Source organism: Myotis lucifugus, unplaced genomic scaffold (assembly GCF_000147115.1).
Source record: "Myotis lucifugus unplaced genomic scaffold, Myoluc2.0 scaffold_362, whole genome shotgun sequence".
NCBI classification, from domain to species: domain Eukaryota; kingdom Metazoa; phylum Chordata; class Mammalia; order Chiroptera; family Vespertilionidae; genus Myotis; species Myotis lucifugus.
Window position 1 is genome coordinate 167,049 of NW_005871410.1, and position 23,939 is coordinate 190,987.

General features: G+C 43.4%; 1 protein-coding gene across 2 annotated transcripts in view; it reads right to left on the reverse strand.

The window, feature by feature from the left end:
* EXPH5 (exophilin 5) overlaps window positions 1-23,939 on the reverse strand; it is a 75,886-nt gene that overhangs the window by 14,151 nt on the left and 37,796 nt on the right. The window contains exons 2-4 of one of the 2 annotated variants that reach the window (XM_014466792.2): window positions 20,215-20,375; window positions 17,462-17,624; window positions 6,800-6,848 (exon numbers count right to left, since the gene is read on the reverse strand). In XM_014466792.2, coding sequence (XP_014322278.1) covers window positions 6,800-6,848; window positions 17,462-17,624; window positions 20,215-20,375 — 373 coding nt within the window. Of the gene's footprint in view, window positions 1-6,799; window positions 6,849-16,509; window positions 16,959-17,461; window positions 17,625-20,214; window positions 20,376-23,939 lie in introns of those variants that run through there. The other variant, XM_014466795.2, reaches the window with a different exon arrangement.

Sequence of the window (23,939 nt, forward strand, 5' to 3'; positions counted from 1 at the left end):
TTCTAAAGCTCAGGTTCCCTTAATCCCTACATTCCTCACAATCTAGTATTTTCACTCCTGCCTGTTTTCTTTCTCAAGATCTAGGTCAGTTATTATAGAAGCCCTGCCCAAATTTCATTGACTTGTGGCATTCAGTTCTATGGGAAAGCCGTAACTGAATGCATACAAGGAAGATTTATTAATAAGAAACAATCCAATCATACTATGTTGGTTATTGCATATAATTTAACACATTAATATAAAATTCAGAAGTAAACAAACGTTAGAAGCAAAACATAACTAGTGAGATACCAACTGTAGGTAATAAAACCAGAAGCTAATCATTTGAAAAATCAGATCAGTTACAGCTAAATTCTTTTCTTTGTAAAACTGCATCAAGACATTGTTCTCTTTTGGGCCCTTCCTACTGTCTCTCCAAGTCTTCATTTGTGCTAATAACAATTGTCATGCATCGTATAAGTCCATTCTCCCCAAATCTGCAGTCTGGTAGTTGGTACAGACTAGGAACATCTGATTAAGAGAATACATTGTCTCTCATACATTTAAAATATATATATTTTTATTGATTTCAGAGGAGAAAGGAGAGGGAGAGATAGAAACATCAATGATGAGAGAGAATCATTGATTGGTTGCCTCCTGCATGCCCCACACTGGGGATCAAGCCTGCAACCCGGGTATGTGCCCTGACAAGGAATTGAACCATGAACTCCTTGTTCATAGTTGATGCTTAACCACTGAGCCATGCCAGCTGGGCATCTCTGCCTTTTTAACACCCACACAAATGTCAGATTTCCTCTATGTGGACCAGAGTACACTCTTGTGGCCTCCTGGGTCACAACCCTTTATAATGAAAATATATATTAAAATGAAAATATAGGAACCGAGGGCTCAGGTAAAAAGATGAACCCCTTTAAGCTGGGAAAGATTACTACCACCTAGAGACCTTGCATATAACCTCCTTTGGCTGTATGTCTGCCAGATCCTCTACTTCAAGACCAACCCTGCTCACCCAACATGTTAAGAATGCTTCTAACACAGAGAGATCTAAACTATATGAATAAGATAAAATATGGAGAATTTACTTGCACTCAACTTTAATTCTGCAAGAATTTTTTTCCAGTGATGAAACGTAAAAAATGAACTGCTAGACAGTGGTAGGTATCAGACATAGAGAAGATTGAACTCTACCAGTGCCCTAGGGACCCCTTTTGCTTAAGCTGTATGTGAGATATTATTATTAGCCGCAACAGCAACTATACACTAATTATTCTAGGCAATGTGCTTAGGGCTTCATACGGATTACTTTATTTCAGTATTTTAACAACTCTATGCAGTTGGTACTATTATTTTTCCCACTTTGAGGAAAGTGTGTTTGCAAGAAGTCAGGCCACTTGCTTCAGGTCGCAGGGGTGGCAGGAAGGATTCATTTCCAGGCTGTCGGATTATGGAACCCAGGCTGAGTCACCTCTCACTACTTTTTTATTAGTTTATCAGTGTCCTGTACCCTAGCGATAGGCATCTTCTGAGGCCAAGCACAGGTCTTAGAGCCGCTGGACAACACCTGGAATTTCTCGATACCCAGAGCAGAGGTAACATCCTCCGGGCCCAAAGCACACGGATCCTGTCAGGGCTCAATTTTGGCCTCAGAATCCCCCCCCAAATAATGTCCCATGCCATGAGGCTGCCATAAAAAATAAAGTGTATTTTCCATTCCTGGCCTAGAAGATGAGGTTGAAACACCTCTATGCAGCAAAATTTTGCCCAAATAATTTTCCAGCTTTTGATTTAAGCCTTTCCCTCCCCAACTCTCTTCAAGGGCCCTGTGCTCTGAGTGCACCACACAGTTCTCTAAAATGCTGCACTCATCTTTCTCGGCCTCCACGCGCCCGCAACAAGGCACATGCCCCTGACCGGAACCGAACCCGGGACCCCTCAGTCTGCAGTCCTGCATGTCTCTAAACAACTCTGAGCTGCATGTCTCTGCTCCTGGCCTTTGCTCTTTCTCTTCTTCTCCTCCTGGAAAATATTAGCTCACCCTTCAGAGTCTAGTTCACATATCATGGTCTCTGTGAGCCCTTCTCCAATTCTCCCAGGAAGAATGAATAACCACAGTATATTTGTATGCGCCTCTGGTATGATAGCTATTACGTCACAGCAAAGTCGTTTACATTCTCATCAACTCTTAAATTACTCCTAAATTCATTTTTCAATACACTTTCAAAATAACCTATCTCATTTGATCCTTAGAACAAATTTGTGAATGAGGTAAGGATTATTATTCCCATTTTGCAGATGAACAGAGTCTTGGGTAAGTGATATGAATAATAAATGGTAGCACTGGCTACTCACACTCACTGGATCTGATCCCTAACCCTGTTCTTTCTACTCTGTTGCTTTTACTCATGTACATATCTTCAATTAGATGGTAAATTCTCTGAAGACAGGAACTTTGCTTTAAACATTCCATGCCCTCCATGCACACCATTATGGGCTGATTTACAATATAACAAGGTAGAAAATTCAATTTATAAAATTTCTAGTACACATTATTATAGAAATTGAGATGCCGAATATTTATAACATTAGGATTCAGAAAAGCATGCCCGAGGTGAGAAAGTGTAATGGTTAAACACATGAGTTCCATAGAGATCCAAGTCCTGGCTCTGCCCCTTACTAGCTGTATAACTTTGGGCAAGTTACCACACCTTTCTGTAACTTAGTTTCTTTTTTTGGTAAAATGGGGAAAAAAATATAATAACAGCAGCATCAAAACCCCCACCTCACAAGACGAAACGAATTAAAAGTTGTAGAACAGCTTGGAATGGTGTTCCGCGTTTAGTAAGTCCGTATTGTTAGTCATTACTACTCTTCCGTGGTTTCAGAAGATTTCCTGGAGCACTGACAATGAGCTAGAAAAATGTCCCACAGGGTTAGAGGCCAGAGTCTCAAAATGCTGGCTTTTAGGATCTCAGTGACATTCTCAAACATGGTGAATCACATGTGAGCAACATGAGGCCTTTTAAAAGAACCCCAATGCACTCTACTGATATAGTTCGCAATTCTGACATGACGAGACAAACAAACCTGTTACAGAGTGACCTTAAACTATTTGAGAATTTCCTGGAGCAGACAAACCTGCAGAACGGCTGTTGGAGCAGAAGTCTAAGCTCACCGATGTTATCAAATGCCTTGGTAAAGTCAACAAAGTAATTTTTCAAGATGTTCCTGAATTTGTTCTGTGTCTGCTTTCCGGCAAAGGTCAAATTCACCAACGCACTTTGTGGCTGAAAACTACCACTCATTCATTTCTTCTTTCAATCTCTGAGTGCTCAGGTTGGGCCAGGCCGTGGGCATACACAGGTGGGCAGACAGTCCTGGCCGCAAGGAGCCCACACTGGCCCAGAGTGGTAAGTACATTGGAGGTGTGTTCCTAGGATCCCAGAGATGGCATATTATCTGACAGTAGGCCCCGCCAAAATTTGTTCAGATTTGAGGCGTGATCAAGTGGCCAAGGCCATATGTTTCGTTTCTATTCTCATCGACTACTTTGACCTTGGATTTCTCACCTGTAAGGAGATGGAGCTCAACTGACAGCAATTGCTCTTTAAGGAACATTTGGTGATTTCTGGGGATATTTTTTTTAAAAATAGTTTTGTTGATGATTTAAAAAGAGAGGAAGGGAGAGGGAGAGAGAGAGAAACATCAATCGGCTACCTCCTGCACGAGGGAATGGAGCCTAAAACCCGAGCATGTGCCCTGACCGGGAATTGAGCTGGCAACCTTTTGGTGCACAAGACGATGCCCAACCAACTGAGCCACACCAGCCAGGGCTGGAGACATTTTTGATTGTCACAACTGAGTGGAGAACCATGGACATCAAGGTAGACGCCAGGGATACTATAAACATCCTACAATACACAGGACAGCCCCAACAGAGAATTATCCAGCCTCAAATGGCAATAGCACTGAGGGTGAGAGCAACTCTCAGCTGCATGTCTCTAAATTTCTCTCTGTTTTCTCAAACCCTTTGTTTCTTTCTTTTTTTAAAAAAAATATATTTTATTGATTTTTTACAGAGAGGATGGGAGAGAAACGGAGAGCTAGAAACATCAATGAGAGAGAAACATCAACCAGCCGCCTCCTGCACACCCCCCACTGGGGATGCGCCCGCAACCAAGGCACATGCCCCTGATCGGAACCGAACCCGGGACCCCTCAGTCCGCAGGCCGATGCTCTATCCACTGAGCCAAACCGGCTAGCTCAAACCCTTTGTTTCTTTTAAACCGAAGCAAAATGTTTAAATAGCAGCTTTCTTCTCTTTTGAGTGGAAGGTTATCTAATAATGTAGTACAGTCTCCTATAAAATACCAGAATCCTCTTTGCACCATTCCTGCCAGGTTGCCAACCAAGTGATGGGAAGTTCATTACCTTAAACCTTAGCAAGAATCCCTCTGGCATCAACAGCCAACTTCCAGCTTCCTGCAGGCTTAAGGGGATAGAGCTTCCATGAATAAGTAATGGAAACCTACATATCATACAAAACCTTTGTTTTAGACCAGGAGTGAGGAACCTTTTTTCTGCTAAGGGCCATTTGGATATTTATAACGTCATTCTGGGGCCATACAAAATTATCAACTTAAAAATGAGCCTGCTATATTTGGCCAAACATTTAATTAACTCACCCCTAATGGCTTGGCAGGGCCAGGCCAAATGCTTTTGTGGGCTTTATACACCCCAGAGGCTGGATGGTCCCCACCCGGTTTTAGACAGTAGTTTTTTTTGTTTTTGTTTTTTTTTAATATATTTTATTAATTTCTTACAGAGAGGAAGGGAGAGGGATAGAGAGTTAGAAACATCGATGAGAGAGAAACATCAATCAGCTGCCTCCTGCACACTCCCTATTGGGTATGTGCCCGCAACCAAGGTACATGCCCTTGACCGAAATCGAACCTGGGACCCTTGAGTCCCCAGGCCGACACTCTATCCATTGAGCCAAACCAGTTAGGGCAACAGTAGTTTTATTATTTTCTCCCTCCTACTTCTTATAAAAGTTATTAACTGGGATCAACAATCAGTGGTGCGAGTTGCATGTATTTTCCCAGTTCTGACCTTTTATATCAACACGCTACACACAGTGAAATGGTTAAATGCAAGCAGCAATCGACAATGCCAAAGAAAGAAATCTATTAATCCCCCCATTGGGTTTTCAAATCCGAGAATTCCAAATTGGCTCTAGTGTTTTGTAACTTCTAGGCATTTGCGTTTCTTTTTACATTCCTCATCTGCTTCTGAGGCCGTGGCTCTCAGATAGGAGAGGCCAGTGAGCTTGAGCGCTTCTCTCCAAGGAAGAGCGCGGACACAGAAGCATCCTGGAGCAGGCTCTGCCTCTTAGGGAGCAAAGCTCTGTGTGTGCCCCCTCAGTCCACTGCTCCTCTGTTAACGGAGAGTCTGCAGGGAGTGAGCACCCAGGGCTCATATGCACACAGGGCTTGGGGGCTGACACCGCTGTAGGCATCATTAACTTCTGCCTGGGAGTTACAGAGACCCAGCATTTCTAACCCTGACTCTACCAATGACCTTGAGCATGATCTTTACATTCTCTAAACCTCCGTTTTTTCATCTTTCACATGGGGACTTGGCACAGTTCCTCTGGGGATTAACTGAAATGATCTTTGAGAATGGCAGCTGGTGCTGGTATCTTGGTTGGGGCTCAAGCATATAAAGAAGAGAGACAGGGTCCAATGTCATCCAGAAAGAAGGAAAGAAGTAGCATTTCTCTGGAGGAAAAGGGGGCTCACTTTGTTTTCAAAGCACCTCTGTTTATACGCATTCCTCACCAGAATTCTCCCCCATGCTTTTTGCAAAAACAAACAAACAAAAACAAGAGAGAGAGGTATGACTACTAAGACCACAATGAATTGAAGAATACCTCTACCTCCTCCTGCACTCTTAGGTCTCTTCCAAAATTCTCATTCTTTCAGCTCCAAACCACACGAGTGACTCAGAAAGTCACAGGCACGTGTAGAACCAAAGTGAGGACCATGAACAAACAAGAAATAGAAGACGTACCGCTTTTCAATCTTGTAAGCACAGGAGCACACAGAGAGATTTCCATCTAAGCCCTTGGTGGAGAGTCATGTTGGGACAGTACCCTCCTGTGAGCTTGTTCCGGCCAAAAGCATCCCACCATTCAGTGGGATACGAATGATGATCTTACCCAATAAGGTCCAGCCCAGACCCACATAGGTTTGCGAAAGTGGCGGTGATGCCCCTTGCCTCTTCCTCCGCCCACCGCTTTAGCCCTGAACGGGAGGGACACGTGGTAAAATATCGGAGATGCCACTGGTGGTGCGAGTGGACACCCAGTGGCCTCGCTCCTTCTTGGCAGAGCCAGAGCCAAAGGGAAACCAACCACGTATGGAAAACTGTGAGCTCTCTAGGAGAAATCTAAGTTTCCTAAGTAATTTTATTTTTTTAAATATATTTTTATTGTTTTTATTGATTTTTTACAGAGAGGAAGAGAGAGGAACAGAGAGTTAGAAACATCGATGAGAGAGAAACATCGATCAGCTGCCTCCTGCACACCCCCTACTGGAGATGTGCCCGCAACCAAGGTACATGCCCTTGACCAGAATCGAACCTGGGACCCTTCAGTCCACAGGCCGACGCTCTATCCACTGAGCCAAACCAGTCAGAGTCCTAAGTAATTTTAAAGCTGAGCCAAAAAGAATCCTATTGAAATAGGTAGCCAACCAGGGATTACATTAATTCTGAATTCCTTTCGTTTCCAGTTACTTACCACAGCAGCTCCCCTCACAGACACAGGAGGTCCCCCGTGGCCGTCACACCTGTGGAAAGAAGTTGAAATAATTTCTTTGAAGAAGTGCCTAACTTTTTACCGGGAGGAAAATCAACAGCCATCCGCCATTATACCTTGCTATCTGGAGAAGATGTATTTCTACTGCTCTGTAGATTTCTTAGTTAGTGCATTGTTGAACAAAGTTTCAGAAATCTTTTCCTATGATCGCTTAGGAGGGATGTTTTTACATCTTTGTCACCCAGGGAGTCGAGGAGAAATTACGTATTTGAACACAGCATGAGACGTAATAGCAACATGGTTACATTTGTTGAGTGCTTAGCATATGTGCAGGCCATGCTCTCGCAGATGCTCATGTTAACTCATTTAAATACATCACTCTCATGAAGTGGATACTATGTCTATTCCCCTTTCACAGGCCAGGAGATGGGGGTACAGAGAAGGTAGGAGACACTGCCCAAGCTCTACATCAGTGATTTTCAACCTTTTCCATCTCATGGCACACGTAAACTAATTACTAACATTCTGTGGTACACCAAAAATGTATTTTTTGGCCGATCTGACAGAAAATAGGTGTAATTTTGACTCATTCACACAGGACAGCTATTGTGTTGTCTGTTGTGGTTAAAAAAAAATTTCTTTTATTGACTTCAGAGAGGAAGGGAGAGGGAGACATAGAAACATCAACGATGAGAGAGAATCATTGATCGGCTGCCCCTGTACATCCCCTACTGGGGGTTGATCCACAACCGGGCATGTGCCCTGACTAGGAATCGAACCGTGACCTCCTGGTTCATAGGTTGACACTCAACTACTGAGCCACACCAGCCAGGCTGTTGTCATTTTTTGTTTGACAATCTAAGGGAAAAGAGGTCGGTGCCCCCTGACTAAATAGTCAGGTATTGCGTGTTATAAAAATTCTTGCGGCACACTGGTTGAAAATCACTGCTCTATATTAATAATATTTATAAGCTAAATACTGCTTTTATTTTAATTCTTCCTTTCCCTACAGCCTTACTGAGCTTGCCTGCCTCCTACCTGCTTGGCACTATGTTGAGTGCTTTGGAGGAAACACGGCCCACTGCCACAGGGACCCTGCTCTCTGAGAGCATTTATAATAGGGAAGATTAGATACCTAGGGAGCCCAAATACAAGCCAAGATGCGGTAAGGACAATAGAGAGATGTTAGTAAAATGCACTGAAAATGCAGAGGGGCCAGAGAGCACTTCCTGGGATGAACAGGGGAGGGGACAGGGAGAAGATGAGGGCTAAACTGGTAGGAGAGACCACGGACAGCCGGAGCAAAAGCCTAGGGATGGGAAAGAGCAAGGGAGGCTGGGAATGGGCAAGTAATTCAAATGTTCAGGAGCCAGGAGAACGGGCCAGATTGCTAAACAGTTTTCCAGAGCCCTGAGGGGCTGCAGCCTTCCCGTGCACCCACACAGCTCCACACTCTCCCCAGCTCCCCAGGCCCCAGTCTGATTGAAAAGGAGGGATGAAATGAGGGCAGGGGGCAGGAGTCAGTTTCTGAGAGCGGCAGGTGGAGAAGGTGCGACTTTAGAGGATGCCTGGGACAGAGCGCCACGGAGGAGTTTCAGGATGCATGCTCCCTGAGGGTGTGCAAAACTGCGTGCGTGCGTGCGTGCGGTTGCGGATTTAGGCCGCAGGGGACACGACTCAGCTGGCTGGAGGCACAGAGTCTCTGCACCCACCCCCAGGGCCTCCTAAAAGTTATGTTTCTGATGTGAATGGCTTCTGTTCATAGAGGAAATAAAAGCATCAGGGGTATCATGAAAGCCATGCTGGCAAAATCCTCTGGACTTAGTGATTTCAAGGGATACAAAGCTACCTCATCTTCTGCACTTATTCTCAAATCCTACTGATGCCATCTCTTAAAGATCTCTCACTTATATCCCCATTTTTCCAACTCCACTCATTCTTATATCAAACTCCCACAGTTTCTCTCCTGGGCTTCTCTCCATCCTTTCTTTCCTATCACTAGAGAAATCTGTCTAAAAAATGCAAACATAATCTTGATAAGTATCAATTTCCTACTTATAATCTTATAAGGTACTAGAGGCCCGGTGCATGAAATTCGTGCATGTTGGGGGGGTGTCCCTCAGCCCGACCTGCACCCTCTCTAATCTGGGAGCCCTCAGGGGAGCCCTCTCCAATCTGGGAGCCCTGATAGCTCAGGCCCACTCCCCATGGTTCTCTGCTCTCTGCGAGGCCTGGTCGCTCCGTGCCCACTGCCCAGAGGCTCTCTGTGACCCAGAGGCTCTCCACAGCCAGGCGGGATGCTTGCCTCGTTGTGGGTTTGATCCCCAGTTGGTGGCGTGCAGGAGATAGCCGGCTGGTGATTCTCTCTCATCGATGATGTTTCCGTCTCTCCCACTCCCTTCCTCTTGGAAATCAATGAAAATATATTAAATAAAAAAAGAAGAATGAATAAAACAAAGCAAAAAACAGCCATTCTCTGGATCATTGTCCCAACCCCTTGAGATTCTGCTTCCAGGCAAGTGGGGACAGTTTGGCTCAAGTAAACTCATAAAAGTTCTCTACAGGTTTGAATGTTTTTACATGAACACGACATATACACCTGCTGGTTTCTGAAGGCGAGGAAATAGAATCAGTCCATGAGGTCTGCTGTGAAACTGTAGTGGAGTCTGTTTTTGCTGTCAAAAGCCAGGTCACCCTTAGAAAGAGTGTAGAAAACCAGAAATGGGATTTACAAAGAGAAAACAGACAGAAGCGAACGGAGGGATGCCTCCGCCCTCTTTTCCACCCAGATAGGCCAGTTTTTCAAACATCCTCCCTCCCTGAAGTTGGTGAGCTGTGGCCTAAGGGTGGGGGAGTCAGAGAAGCCCGAGGCGAGGTCCGAGGCCCTGACGTCACCCGAGAGCTTTCTGCATTTGAATGAAGCCTTGGAATGAGATCCATTGGAATGAACCGCCCTGACCTCCTCTCTTCCTGCTTGCTTCCTACCCCACCCCCTACTCCCTGAGCCCAGGATCTGTCTGCTCCCAGGTGCCTCCCCTGAACATGCCGGGCACAGGTGGATCCCAGAGAGCAGGGCTGACAGGACTGGACACTCCAGCGGCGGGGCTGAGGGGACTGGGTGCTGCCCTCTTTGTGGCTATGGGTGCCGCCATCTTTGTGATGGAGTGATGGTTAATTTGCATATTATCCTTTTGTTAGCTAGGATACTCCAACATCTCTACTAGGCTTTTCTTTCATCTGATGAGTCCCATAGAAAACCCCCATCCTTCTATAGGTACCTGTATGCTAGACTTACTACTAAATGTATTCTTCCTCCATAAAATATTCTCTCTTGTCTCTATCCCTTTGCAGATACCATTCAGAGATCCCCATTCAGTGGATATTTCTCCATTGATTTTTAAAGAGAGTGGAAGGGACAGGGAAGAGACAGAGAGAGAGAAACATTGATGTGAGAGAGACACATAGATTGATTGCCTCCTGCATGTGCACCGACCAGGGGATCGAGCCTGCAACCGAAATACGTGCCCTTGACCGGCATCAAACCCAGGACCTTCAATCCTTGGGCTGATGCTCCATCCACTGAGCCAAACTGGCTAGGGCTCAAGAACATTCTTTTGAAAAAATATTCTTTCCTAAGTAAAGCCCTGGGTCATTTCCCCCAAGTATTGGTGGGCACGCTGTAATTACCGCCCATGGAAGACCTCCACCTGGGTGAACACAGGCAGTTCAGACCCTGCGTGTCTCCTTCCACACCCACTCCATCCTGTTTCATGGATGGGTAGATCCTGTTGGTTCAAATGCAGAAATCCCTCTCAAAACCACCCCACCTCTACATCTCCCTGCCTTTTCCCTCGTTAAGACATTTATCATCTTTTGCCTTTATTATTGCAATAGTCCCTTAACTGTTCTTCTGTCTCCAGGTTTTGCTCTAATCAATCCATTCTTTATACCAGTGATTTTCAACCTTTTCATCTCATGGCATACATAAACTAATTACTAAAATTCTGTTGCACACCCCAAAAATATTATATTTTTTGCTGATCTGACAAAAATAGGTATAATTTTGATTCATGCACACCAGGTGGCTATTATTATATTGACTGCTGTCATTTTTTAATTAATTTGACAACCTAAGGGAAAAGGGGTCAGTACTCCTCGCTAAAGAGTCAGGTATTGCATGTTTAAAAATTCTTACTATGGCACACCAGTTGAAAATCTCTGCTCTGTGCCAAAAATTCTTATGGCACACCAGTTGAAAATTTCTTCAGAGTGATCAGTATAAACTGAAACATGCCACTTCCTGCTTAACATTTTAATGATTCCCATTTACAGTTGGGTGGAAGTTCAAATTCTTCTCTGCATTCAGAAGACCCTACATCACCTAGTTCCTGATACTTTCCAGCCTCGTATCTCACCTTCCTTTATCCCTGCTGCCACAGGAAATTAGCCACACTCCTGAACCTATGCACTCATTGTTCCTTTCCTGAGAACAGTTTTCTACCATTGTTTGCCTAAATAACTCTCATCCTTGAAGAATCATTATAAACTTTATTCTCCCTGGCAGACCTGCCCAGACTTCGATTCTTACTCTAAGACACCCCCCTAACCCTCTCCCAAATGTGCTCCCAGAGCACACAGAACTTCCCATTCTTAGCAAGAGGCTATGTTTCTGTTTCCTTTTTGTTGTCCTCACGAGATGAAGGCCTGCAAAGCCAAGGACGGTTGCTTTGTTCCAGAGTGCTGCCAATGGGATTCCTCCAACAGTATTTGTTGAATGAATGGACAAATGTGTTCATTTTTCTCCCCATCTCCTCTGCTCCTCCTCCTATATTCTTTGCCATCATCCACCTGGTTCCCTGAGTTAGGGGAGAGTTCATCTCCACTCTCCTTTCTTCTTCAGCCGGCACATCCAATGGCCATGTTCTCATGATTCCATGTTCTAAACTGTGCACAGATTTGTCCACCTTTGCCCTCCTCGTTGCCACTACCTTCATTTAAGCCACTACCATCTCAGCGGTCTCTCACCTGGGCTCCCTACTCAAATTTTGCCCCCTCAAACCTGTTGAGTCCCAGCTGGAGGAGTTCCTGGCCTTGGCACTCCTGTCCTATCTTTGGTGTGGTGGTCCGTCGCATGCATTGAAGGATGTTTAACAACATCTCTGACCCCTACACACTAGATGCCAATAGCACTGACCTCCAGTTGTGTAAAACAGCAACGCCTTCGGACATTGCCAAATGTCTTTTGGGGGCAAAATTGCCCCTGATCGAGAACCGCTGAGCTAAGGTGATCTTTCTAAAATGAAAATCTGATTATGTTACTTCTCTGTTTAAAAAATATCAATGAGCCCTGACCGGTTTGGCTCAGTGGATAGAGTGTCAGCCTGTGGATTGAAGGGTCCCAGGTTCGATTCCGGTCAAGAGCATGTACCTTGGTTGCGGGCACATCCCCAGTAGGGGGTGTGCAGGAGGCAGCTGATCGATATTTCTTTCTCATCGATGTTTCTAACTCTCTATCTCTCTCTCTTCCTCTCTGTAAAAAAATCAATAAAATATATTTTAAAAAAACTATCAATGAAAAAATTACATACATATGTACACACACACATGCGTGAAATACACCAAAATACTAGTGTTTGTCCAGTGAGTCATGGGTGATTTATTTCTGCTATATATGCATATATACATAAAATAAAGAAACATATATAACATATATATTAAGGAAAAGAATGGTATTATTTTAAAACATGACTTACGGCTCCCTGCTGTCTACAGCATTAATCAAGTCCAAACTCCTTAGCACTGCACTGTGAGTCCCTTTGTCCTGGACTCTGCCATCCTCTCCCACCCCATCTCCTATCAGCCTCACCTTACACTGGCTCACTGAACTTCAGTGACCCAGATGATTGCCTTTCCCAGTCTCCGGATCTTTGCTGTGTCATTCTTTCTGCCTGGCGCAACATCCCAACTCTTAATTGCTTAGCTCAGCCCTCCGCGTCCTTCAAACATTGGCTCTCTTCTTCCAGGAAGCCTCCTGGATCCTGCAGTCTGAGCTAAGTGCTTCTCCTATATGTCCTCATGGCAGGAATGCCATGCATCCACCATAGCACTCGCCATATTCTACCATAGTCATCAGTACTCCAGGCTGTCACTCAGGTTGCAGGGTGGTCAGAAGGTATCCCTGTGTGAATTCTGAAGGGCATCCCTTCCTCAAGATCCTTACTGTCATTTGCCAGAAAAATGCCATAATAAATACACGAATCCACGATGATCCTGATGTGGTTGGCACGTCCTAGAGAACATGATGTGGTGCACCTCCTGCCCAACCAGATGCAGCAATCTGGTGTTCCCTACTAGATTACAAAGTCCTGCAGGCGGAGATTGGCCTTATTTCCACGATTTTATCTCTAACACTAAACATCGTATCTGATCCAGAGTAGGGCTTTGGCAAAAGCTTGATAAATGAAAGACAAACTGTCGCCTTGGCTGCTGGCCCCCACGCCAAGAACTCTGACAGCCCTTAGCACAGAGGGAGTAGGAAGCTCTGCTGCTGTCGTTCCCAACCCTGAATGAACATCCAAACGTCCTGCAGAATTAAAAGTAAACTATAACTAAAAATAAACATCCCTGCGCCCTACTTCAGACCTTCTTAATCAGCGTCTGAAGGTTGGGGACTGATTATCTGTCATTATTTCTATTTATTTTTTATTTTTGTTAACCCTCACCTGAGGATATTTTTTTCACTGCTTTTTCAGAGAGAGTGGGAGGGAGGAAGGGAGGGGGAGAGAGAGAGCAACATCAATGTGAGAGAGACACATGGACTGGTTGCCTCCCGCACGCATGCGCCCGACGGGGTGGGGTGGGGTGGGGAGTGAACCTGCAACCCAGGTACATGCCCTTGACCAGGCAGACACTCTAACCATTGAGCATACCAACCAGGGCTGCCATTAATTTTAAATTGCTGATGAGATTATGATACTGATCAATCAGATCAATGGGGAACCACTGGCCACCCAGCGTTGAAATTCAAGACCACTCCGCTTGTCCTGCTTCGCCCTGCTGTCTCCACACCCGCTGTTCGTCTGTGGACACCACACCTGGTGTGGAGCACTTCCTAAGAAGGTGCTCCTTACTCTCACTTCTTCAGTCTGGGTGTCTCAGACGTCTGTGCTCCACACAAGCACAGGCACTCAAGTAGGGGGCGGGGAGAGAGCACAGTAGGACATTTGTAGGGCATGGAAGAGAAAATAAAGTAACAACCAACCAGAATCTAGGAAAATACGAATCTGCCTTTCAAGTTTTCCAAAATAGTACTTGAACTTTTTGCTTATATAAACGGAGGTTGCAGCTGGAGTGCCTAAGCTGTGTACACCCTATGGATCAGGCAAATTTGGGCATGTCTGAGGAGTGGCTGGCTGGATCCACCAAAACTCTGCATCTCAAGGGGGAAAAAATGATCCTAAAGGAACAGGGCAGTAGGCATGCATACACTCACTCCAGGATAGCAGTTATCACTCGCTAAGGAGGGAGTACTTACTATACGCCAAGCACTGTGATGGTCCTGGAAGGAAAGAAGGGATCTTAACCTTAATTGTACATGAGCCTGTGAACTAATTCTCTTGTATTTGCACTTTGCCTAGCCCTTGGGATTACAACAGAGGAAAGAGCAGGGGACCAAAGTCCATATCCCTACACACGCCATAATGGGCTGGTGCCACATGGCTGCACAGCTTTGAGAATGTGTGTGGACATGAAGGCATGGCCCCCTTGAAGGAGCGGCTTTATTTGCAGTATGTTGGAGCGTGAAACAGAGAAGCGCATACACCACCTACTCATGGTGGGGAGGGCACCACTGCAACCCCCTGGGGTCTGGAATAAGAAAGGAACAGCTGTAGATGCCACTGGCACCCATGCTTTTGTAAGCTCATGACATGCACTGTGGGTGACTTGCCGAACTCTGGAAGGAATCTGTGGGCAATGGAGTGACTAAAACTTTGTGGTGGGGGATGAGCCCTATATGCCACAGGCACTAGATTCCCCATAGCAAGACATGAGGAAGTACGACTTACAAGGAAATGCTGGGGAGAAGATACATTTAAACATGCATACTTTTCTCAGATGGATTGGCTAGCAATAAATAAAACATGAATGGAAAACATTTTTCTTTTTTCCTGGGGTTGGGGGTCACAGAGGGTACTGTATGACCATTTCATATAGGATTCAAATAATAATGGAGTAATATGGGAAGTGCATAGATTTTGGAGGAGAAACTGGTGCTATTTGAAGCAGAAATGACAGAACTTTTTGCCTTCTGATCAATTCCCAAGGTCACTGTGTTCCCATGATTTTTCATGCACTGACAATAGGAAATCAATGCCATTGCTTTTATTGGCTGGGCCTTTCTAGAAGGAACAAGCATATCTGGTAAAATGATGAAGTCCATTCTCACCCCCCGTCCCCGTCCCCTCACCCCCCCCCCCCGCCATGGGGACAGTTACCCCCATATCCAGTGTCATTGCTCAGTTAAGCCATACCTTAAAAGAGGAAAAGAAATCTCTCTGATACGCAACTCTTTTAGGGCTGAGCAGAAGGCTGGATTTTGTCTAGAGAGGCTGGTTCTCCTTCTGTGATTTGCAAAATCCTAAAAACTGCTTTGCTGACTTGTTCTCCAGAGCAAGGAGTGTGACAAAGTCAAACCTTGATGACTTCAGCAAGTAGAAACCGGCTGCGAATGACTGCACGTCCCCGGGGCCCTGCGCCAGTTCCTCTGCTGCACTCAGAGGCAAGGAGCAGCTCCGGAACCAGAGTCTGTATTTTGGAGGTCAATTTTGTATTTAGAAAGATCGGAACTGCCAAAGAAAGTTCAGTTCTACTTAAGGGTAAAGAGTCCCTTGGAACGGATATTCCTACCATAGGAAAACACTTCCTTAACTGTACACGTTCAGGACTTATATCCAAATAGTTAGGTCAAACTGATATTTAAAAATAAAAAGGACATATTTTTACATTTTATCTCTGAAACCTCTTAGGAGCAAAAACAGTGCTTTCATGACATTCGCACCAGCATAACTAATAAATATTTATTCCTAATTATGTTTTGAAAGTAAAATATATTTAAAGATAAAAAAGTAAAATATATTTAAAGATAAAAAAGTAAAATATATTTAAAGCTAAGCACACACGAAATCTGTTTAATTTCTGCACGCTGTGTTACATGTTTCAGTTCATCTGGTTAAAAGAAAGCTACACGTCATTTTGGTATATGAGAAGGATGGTTGCTAAACAGAATTTTGCAGGAGTTTCAGTTTTTATTTCAGTTCGGTGTATAGCAAAGACACATGCCACCCAGAATGAAGATCATAGATCTTTTATCTTCTTTGATCCCCTTTTCCAGTAACTTGCAATCTGAGCTTGGAAATAACTTGTCCATAGAGCTAACAGGTTTTTCAACTTTTCCTGGTTTGCTAATGTTAGGTTATTCAGCGATATAAAACTCTGCCTTAAAAGAAAATCACTTAAAACACAGATTACATCACAAGTCCCAGCTACAATACACATTAGGATGATTTCTTTTCTCCTTAAAAGAAATGTTAGCTACAAAGGAAATACTCCTCCATTTTAATTTCCCAAATGAGAGAATGACTGATGTTTAAAACATTTAAAAAAAACACACACAAAACAACAAATCGACTCACCTCTTTGAAGAGAATTTGCTTGTAAGTGACTCTGGTGGAGACAGTCACGTAAATCTACATCTTGTTCAGCTCTTTCTTATTTCATCAAAGACAAAAGAGCCTCCGGTGAAAGCTAGGAGCAAAGAGCCTTCCATCCACCCCAGAGGAGGGGACAGAACTGTCTCCTGAGTCCAGGAGCCTCATCACCCGCCACCAGCTGCTGGCTACCTATTGTTTCTCTGCAAGAGTGACCTCTAACACCTTTTACCGAAGCACTGCAATGCACTCTTAATGGTTGGACGCACACACGGAACACACCACGCGCCAGGCCAACACCTTAAGAGGGTGGGAAGCTCTTTAACCAGGAAGGCTTGCTGAAAATATTTAGCAGTCAGCTCAATTGCACGGAAGCAAATAGTCTTGGTTGCTTTTCAGAAAACAATCCAGCAATATGAGTCAGGTAGACCTGATTTATACGGATCTAAACCAGGAGCCATCTGGGGCTGTGCCTCCACTGCTCCCAAAGCTTCCCACCGCCCCCCTTCACCTGAAGTTTAAATTCTGGGCAACGGCATCGCAACGGTTCTGATTTGCCCGGGTCCCTTCGCCTATCTCATTAATGCTCATTTCGTGCCCCATCTTTCTCTGCCACCACAGACACACCTACTCCCCCAGGAAGAAGTCGCTTTGATTTGAGTCTATCTGCCGGACCAAGGCATAGACCAGGCATTTGGAGCAGTGGGAAAATTGTCAGTAATTATTACCTGGGACGTGTGCAGTTGGTTAGAAGTGGGATTTCAGGTGAGCCAAGTTTCATAAGGACTTTGTCCCTCTGCAAGCTAAGTCCTGTTTCCTGCGTTAGTATCTAAATTTAAATTCTGGGAGCAAACATTAACATTCTGAACACACACAGGCTGCCGGCCTCCGGGATCAGGTAACTAATGAGCTGTCACATGACCTGAATTTGACTCACCCTTTCTGTCCCAGTGACTGAAGCTTTAAAGTGTCCTTCCTGGGTTTTCTGAATGAGAACAGGGAAGCAAATGAGGATTTGAAGCTCAGCCGGGAGGGAACGGGTGTTGGGTTTCTTGGAGTAGGTGTGTTTTTAGATCTGGATGCTTGTAATTCCAGAGGATCTAAAAGAAAATTGTAAAAATTCTGCGTCATTAAAATATTTCCAGGTAAACGAACCTCATGGAACTAGGCTTTATTCTCTCTTCCCTCCGCTCTCTCTGGAGTCTGGAGGTGCAGCAGGCATCTCCACATGGAGACCTCAGGACCTGATTGGAGTCCTGTGCCTCTGATGGTTCTGCCGAGTAGAGAAGATCCATGTGCACTGCGGAGCACGTGGGAACCTCCCCTGCACCAGCCCTGTGAATTTACTCAGCCTGTCTTCCCCATGGCTATCTAAACCCCAAGGTGAGGTGGCCCTAGCTGGTTTGGCTCAGTGGATGGAGCGTCGGCCTGCAGACTGAAGGGTCCCAGTTTAATTCCAGTCAAGGGCACATTCCTCCCTGGTCCAGGCCCTGGTCAGGGCTTGGGCAGGAGGCAACCAATCAATGGGTTTCTCTCACATCGATATCTGTCTTTCCCTCTCTCTTCCATTGTCTCTAAAAATCAATGGAAAAATGTCCTCGGGTGAGGATTAAAAAAAAAAAATCTATAATAATAAAAGTGTAATATGCTAATTAGATCGGACAGCCAAACGACCTCCGGACGTCATTCTGGACATCCTTCTGGATGAAGCTGCGGCAGTGGGGGCCGAGGCAGAGGTGGTTAGGGGTGATCAGGCAGGCAGGCGAGCAATTAAGGGCGATCAGGCAGGCAGGTAGAGTGGTTAGAGGTGATCAGGAGGGCAGGCAGGTGAGTGGTTAGGAGCCAGTGGTCCCAGATTGTGAGAGGGATGTCCAACTGCCAGTTTAGGCCCGATCCTGCAGGGATGATTGGGCCTAAACCGGCAGTTGGACATCTCCCGAGGAGTCCGGGATTGTGAGAGGATACGGACTGGGCTGAGGGACCGCCCCCTAGACACGAATTTCGTGCACAACACCTCTAGTAAATAAAGAAAACCTAAGGTTAGGTGTTGGGGACCTCATGCAGTTCTCATGTGGCTCTTAACCACCCTGTCCTTCAGAAATTTTTATTTTAGTATTTTAAAACATCGTGATAGGTACAATGTAACTTTCATATCAAAGAGATGAAAGGAAAAGGAAATTAAGCCATTTAAAGTAAAGAATCTATCTCCCTATATATTGCTACATATATGGTTTATATGTACATATGCATGCAATATAAATATGTAGAATATAGATGTATAGATAGCATATAGCTTTACATATGAGTACTAAAAATTCTAAGGCAACATACAAAGTCATTTATGCACATTTTTAGCACACCATCTTTTGGGCATGCTGAGTTTATAAATATTAGAGGAATTCAAGGTAAGGAGAAAGTCACCATAGTATATGAAAGGTTCAGAGTTGGGCCGGGGTCGTGCACCTATGACATGAGGCTAAAATGTATCAAAAGAGATTTTATTCCCGACACCTGGGTGCAAGTGGGCTGAGACTGAGAAAGGCATCAGAGAAGAGAGCAGGGAGAGATAGGTTTTTATTAATTTTTGCTGGCTGCAAGCCGCTCTGCTGACGTAAGGGTCTGGTCCATCCTTGGTTCCTCCCATGCCAGGTGTCTTCTGGTTATCTGAGTTATGCTGTGCTCAAGGCTGCAAGCTTTCTGCAAGATATCTGCTAAGCACAGTTAAGTTTCTCTCTGCCCTGTTTTATTCTCTTTAACCCTTTCAGTATATATATGGGGTTAATCTAAATATCTGAAATGTGGGTCTTTTTAGATGTATTTGTTTATTATGGGAGTTATAAAATACTGTCAATATGTAAGTTTGGAATTATTGTTACATGTTTTCTGATGTCACTGATGTTAATCACATATAAGCAAAAGTAGTCAATGTGACTATCAGTAGAAAGATACTTTATACTGTTATAGTACATATTTTATAACTTCTAATGCACTTTATTATTCTCATTATAGTTCTGTGAAAGGTTTTATTATCCTTATTTACAGATTTTAAAAAAGTGATTGGTGAAGGCAAGTGACATGCTGGTTGTCACATAGTTAGACTGTCCACAGAAGATATTTATTGGAGTTTGCAGGGTTTAAGTTACCAAGGTACCAGAAGGGCTGCAGCTCCTCTACACCATCCCATCCTTCCCCACCTCTCCTGTCTCCTTCTCCTTCTGCATCATCATCATACTAATCTAAGTGCTTACTGTGTTCCAGCCCAGTACTTTACACAAATAATTTTATTTAATTCTCACAACCACCTGTGAGGTAAGAATTTTCATACCCATTTAAAGATGAGAAAATTGAGGCTTATAGAGAATAAGTAATTTGAACAGAGTCACATGGATTCTGATAGAATAGAGAATATATACGGGGTAGAGATTTGAATCCAGGGCTTTAAAAAATATTAATGTCTGTGTTCTTAACCACTATTATTATATTACCTGATTCTAATAACAGATACCCCAGACATTATAATACATTTTCAGTTCACTCTTTTCATTGTGTGTGTTATGACAGTTTTGTATCATATTCTTTCAAAATAGTCCTAAAGATAAATGGGTTAGAGTCAAGAGCCATTGAGCCATTATCTACAATATTGTGCCATAAGAAAAAACAACAACAAACGGGATGTAAAATTTTTCTCACCATTTTCTGCCATCCCCTTCCTTAGCCTGTATGTAAGGGGTTGTTTTAACATTTGGCTGACATCTGTTTCATTGCAAAACTTTTTTCTTTGAATTTCTTCAAACCATTCACCAGTCACTCCTTGAAGCCATCTGATATCCCTCTTGGTCTTCTGGAGCTTGCTGAAATAAAGAAAAATATAAAATACACCCTTAAATTCTTCACATCAAGTGTAAACTCATGTGGATGGGCTAAACTTTACCTAATGGAGACTCTCCATAAACTATAATCTGGGGCGGGGGTGGGGGGAAGAAATTGACTGTAGTCAGAATTTCCTTTTCACGATTGTGTATATGTATATATATTAGTTGTATTCTTCCAAATACACTAACAATCCTCACTTACAAATAAAAAAATAAGTTTTTGCTGGTAGTTAAAATAATCAAATCCATGAGGACAACCTGTCTTGAACATTGTGCAAACCTGACTTAAAATGCATTTGAATGACAGATGTTTTAATGACATGTTGAAACTAGAATATTCTAGTTCTGATTACTCATTCATTCATTCATGTTTATTGAGCAATATCCATGTACCAGTCCCTGTGTAGGCAGTGGGGATTCAACAATGAATACAACAGACAGGGTATTTACTTGCCCATCCAGTGGTCAAAGATAAAAGAAGTTGCAGAAAAGAAATTGTTGAATGTAAGTGGTCCTAGATAATGGAATTCTTTAAACACAAAAACACAAAAGCCCATGAATGAACAGAGAGCTAATACTCAGGTAGTAAGCAGTGTGATTTGAGAAAGCTGGAAAAGGAAACCCAAGCACAAATGTGTCTGCCCCCCACTTTCAGAATACCAGAACTGAAATTCTAACATTACTTCTTCCTTTTCCCCTACCGTATTCTGCTTAGTCCTCTTTCAAATGAAAAGCTACTCTAAGTTTTCATTTAATCATTGGTTGTAATAGGTTTTTTGTTTATTTTTTGTTTTTAAATTGGCATACAGTTGGCATACAATATTATATTAGCTTCAGGTGTACAACCTCGTGATTAGACATTTATACAACTTACAAAGTGATCACCCTGGTAAATCTAGTACCCATCTGGTACTATGCATAGTTATTACAATATTATTGACTATACTTCCTAGGCTGTACTTTACATCCCTGTGACTATTCTGTAACTGCCCATTTGTTCTTCTGAATCCCTTCACCTTTTTCAACCACCCTTTAACCCCCCTCCCATCTGGCAACCATCAAAATTTTCTCTGTATCTGTAAGTCTGTTTCTATTCTGCTTATTTTGTTTTTTATATTTCACATATAAGTGAAATCATCTGGCATTTGTCTTTCTCTGTCTGATTTATTTCACTTAATATAATACCCTCTAAGCCCACCCATCTTGTTGCAGATAGCTACATTTCCTTTTTTATTTTTTTTATTTTTATGGCTGAGTCATACCTCATTGTATATATGCACCACTTCTTTATCCATTCATCTGTTGATGGACACTTGGGTTGCTTCCATAGCTTGGCTATTGTAAATAATGCTGCAATAAGCATATGGATGTATTTTTTTGATGTAGTGTTTTGGATTTCTTTGGATAAATACCCAGAAGTAGAAATGCTGGGCCCTTCTTTGTCACTTCTTATAACCTTTGTTTTAAAGTCTATTTTATCTGGCATCAGTATTGCTTCCCCAGCTTTTTTGTTTTATTTTGTTTTCATTTTCATGAAATATCTTTTTTCATCCATTTGCATTCAGTTTGTGTGTGTCTTTCAATCTGAAGTGAGGGTCTTGCAGACAGCATATGTAAGGGGCTTGTTTTATTATCCATTCAGTCACTGTGTATCTTTTGATCAGAACATTTAATTCATTTGCATGTAAAGTAATTGTTGATAGAGATGTATTTATTGCCATCTTACTATTCATATATTTTATCCTTTTCTTCTTTTTTTGGTGCCCTTGCCTGGGAATTGAACCTGCGACGCTAGGGTCTGCGGGCTGACACTCTAACCACTGAGAAAAACCAGCCAGGGCTCTTCTTTTTAAAAAATCCTCACTGGATGATATGTGTTTGGGTTTTTTATTATTATTGATTTTCAGAGAGAGAGAGAGAGAGAGAGAGAGAGAGAGAGAGAGAGATTGGTTGCCTCTTGCACATGCCCTGATGGGGGGTTGAACCTACAATTTAGGTATGTGCCCTGACTGGGAACCGAACCCACAACTTTTTAGTGTGTAGGACAATACTCCAACCAACTGAGCCACCAGGGCAGGACTTTCTCCTTTTTCTTAAAGAAGACCCTTTAATAATTTCTCCTTTAGTTTTGTCTTGTCTGTGAAGCTGTGTTTTTTGTTTGTTCGTTTGTTTGTTTGTTAATCCTCATCCAAGGATATTTTTCCCAAGATGATTTTTAGAGAGAGTGGAAGGGAGGGGGAGAGACAGAGAGAAACAACGATGTGAGAGAGACACATCGACTGCTTGCCTCCCACATATGCTCCAACCCAGGCTTGAGATCAAGCCTGCAACTGAGGTATGTACCCTTGACTGTAATCGAACCCAAGACCATTCAGCCCACAGGTTGATGCTCTATCCAGCTAGGGCTGAAGCTCTTTATCTGACCTTCAATTCTAAATGATAGCTTTGCTGGGTCATCTTGGTTGCATGTTCTTGCTTTTCATCACTTTGAATATTTTAAATCCCTTCTGGCCTGCAAAGCTTCTGTTCAGAAATTAGCTGACAGTCTTATAGGAACTGCCATGTAAGTAACTAATTGCTTTCCTCTTGCTTTTAGGTTCTCTCTTTGTCTTTAACCTTTAATTATGACGTGTCTTGGTGTGGGCCCCTTTGGGTTTATCTTGTTTGGGACTCTTTGTACTTCCTGGATTGTATTTCTATTTCCTTCATCAAGTTAAGGAAGTTTTATGTCATATTTTTTCAAATAGGTTTTCAATTTCTTGCTCTTTCTCTTCTCCTTCTGGTACCCACCTGATGCGAATGTTGATATGCTTGAAGTTGTCCCAGAGACTCCTTACACTATTCTCATTTTTTTTAAATTTGTTTTTCTTTTTGCTGTTTTGATTGGGTGTTTTCTGCTTCTTTATTTGCCAAATCGCTGATTTAATTCCCTACTTCATCTAGTCCCCTGCTGATTCCCTATAATTTATTCTTCATTTCAGTATTCTTTATTTCTGATGGTTCTTTTTATGGTTTTCATATCCTTTTTTATGCTGTTGACATTTGCACTAAGTTCCTTGAGCATCCTTATAACCATTGGGACTTGTTTCTTTGTCTCCTTATTTTGGCTGCTTCCCTGTGTTTGTTATTATGTATTAGGTGGGGCTGCTATGTCTCCTGAACTTGCTAGAGTGGCTTTATGTAGGGCCCAGTGGTAAGCCTCCCCAGACACCAGAGCTGGGTGCTGCAGGTGTGCCCTATGTATGCTGTGTGCATGGTCCTGGTGTAGTTTATCCTTGATGGCTGTTGGCACCTCAATGGGAGAGATTCAGCCCCCTCCCAGGTCAAGTGGTTTTGAGGACTGGCTATGACTACAATGGAGGACTGACTGTGCAGGGGCTGACCTCATGGAGCAGGACTCACTTAAGTGGGGCTTTGGTACCCGTCATGTCCACCCTTTGAGTGTATTGCTTGTGGCGATGATTGGGTGGTGTTTTGGTGTCGTCTGAAGCTGTCCACTGGGTGCACTGCCTCTGGTGCTTCTTGGGAAGTGAAGGCCAAGGT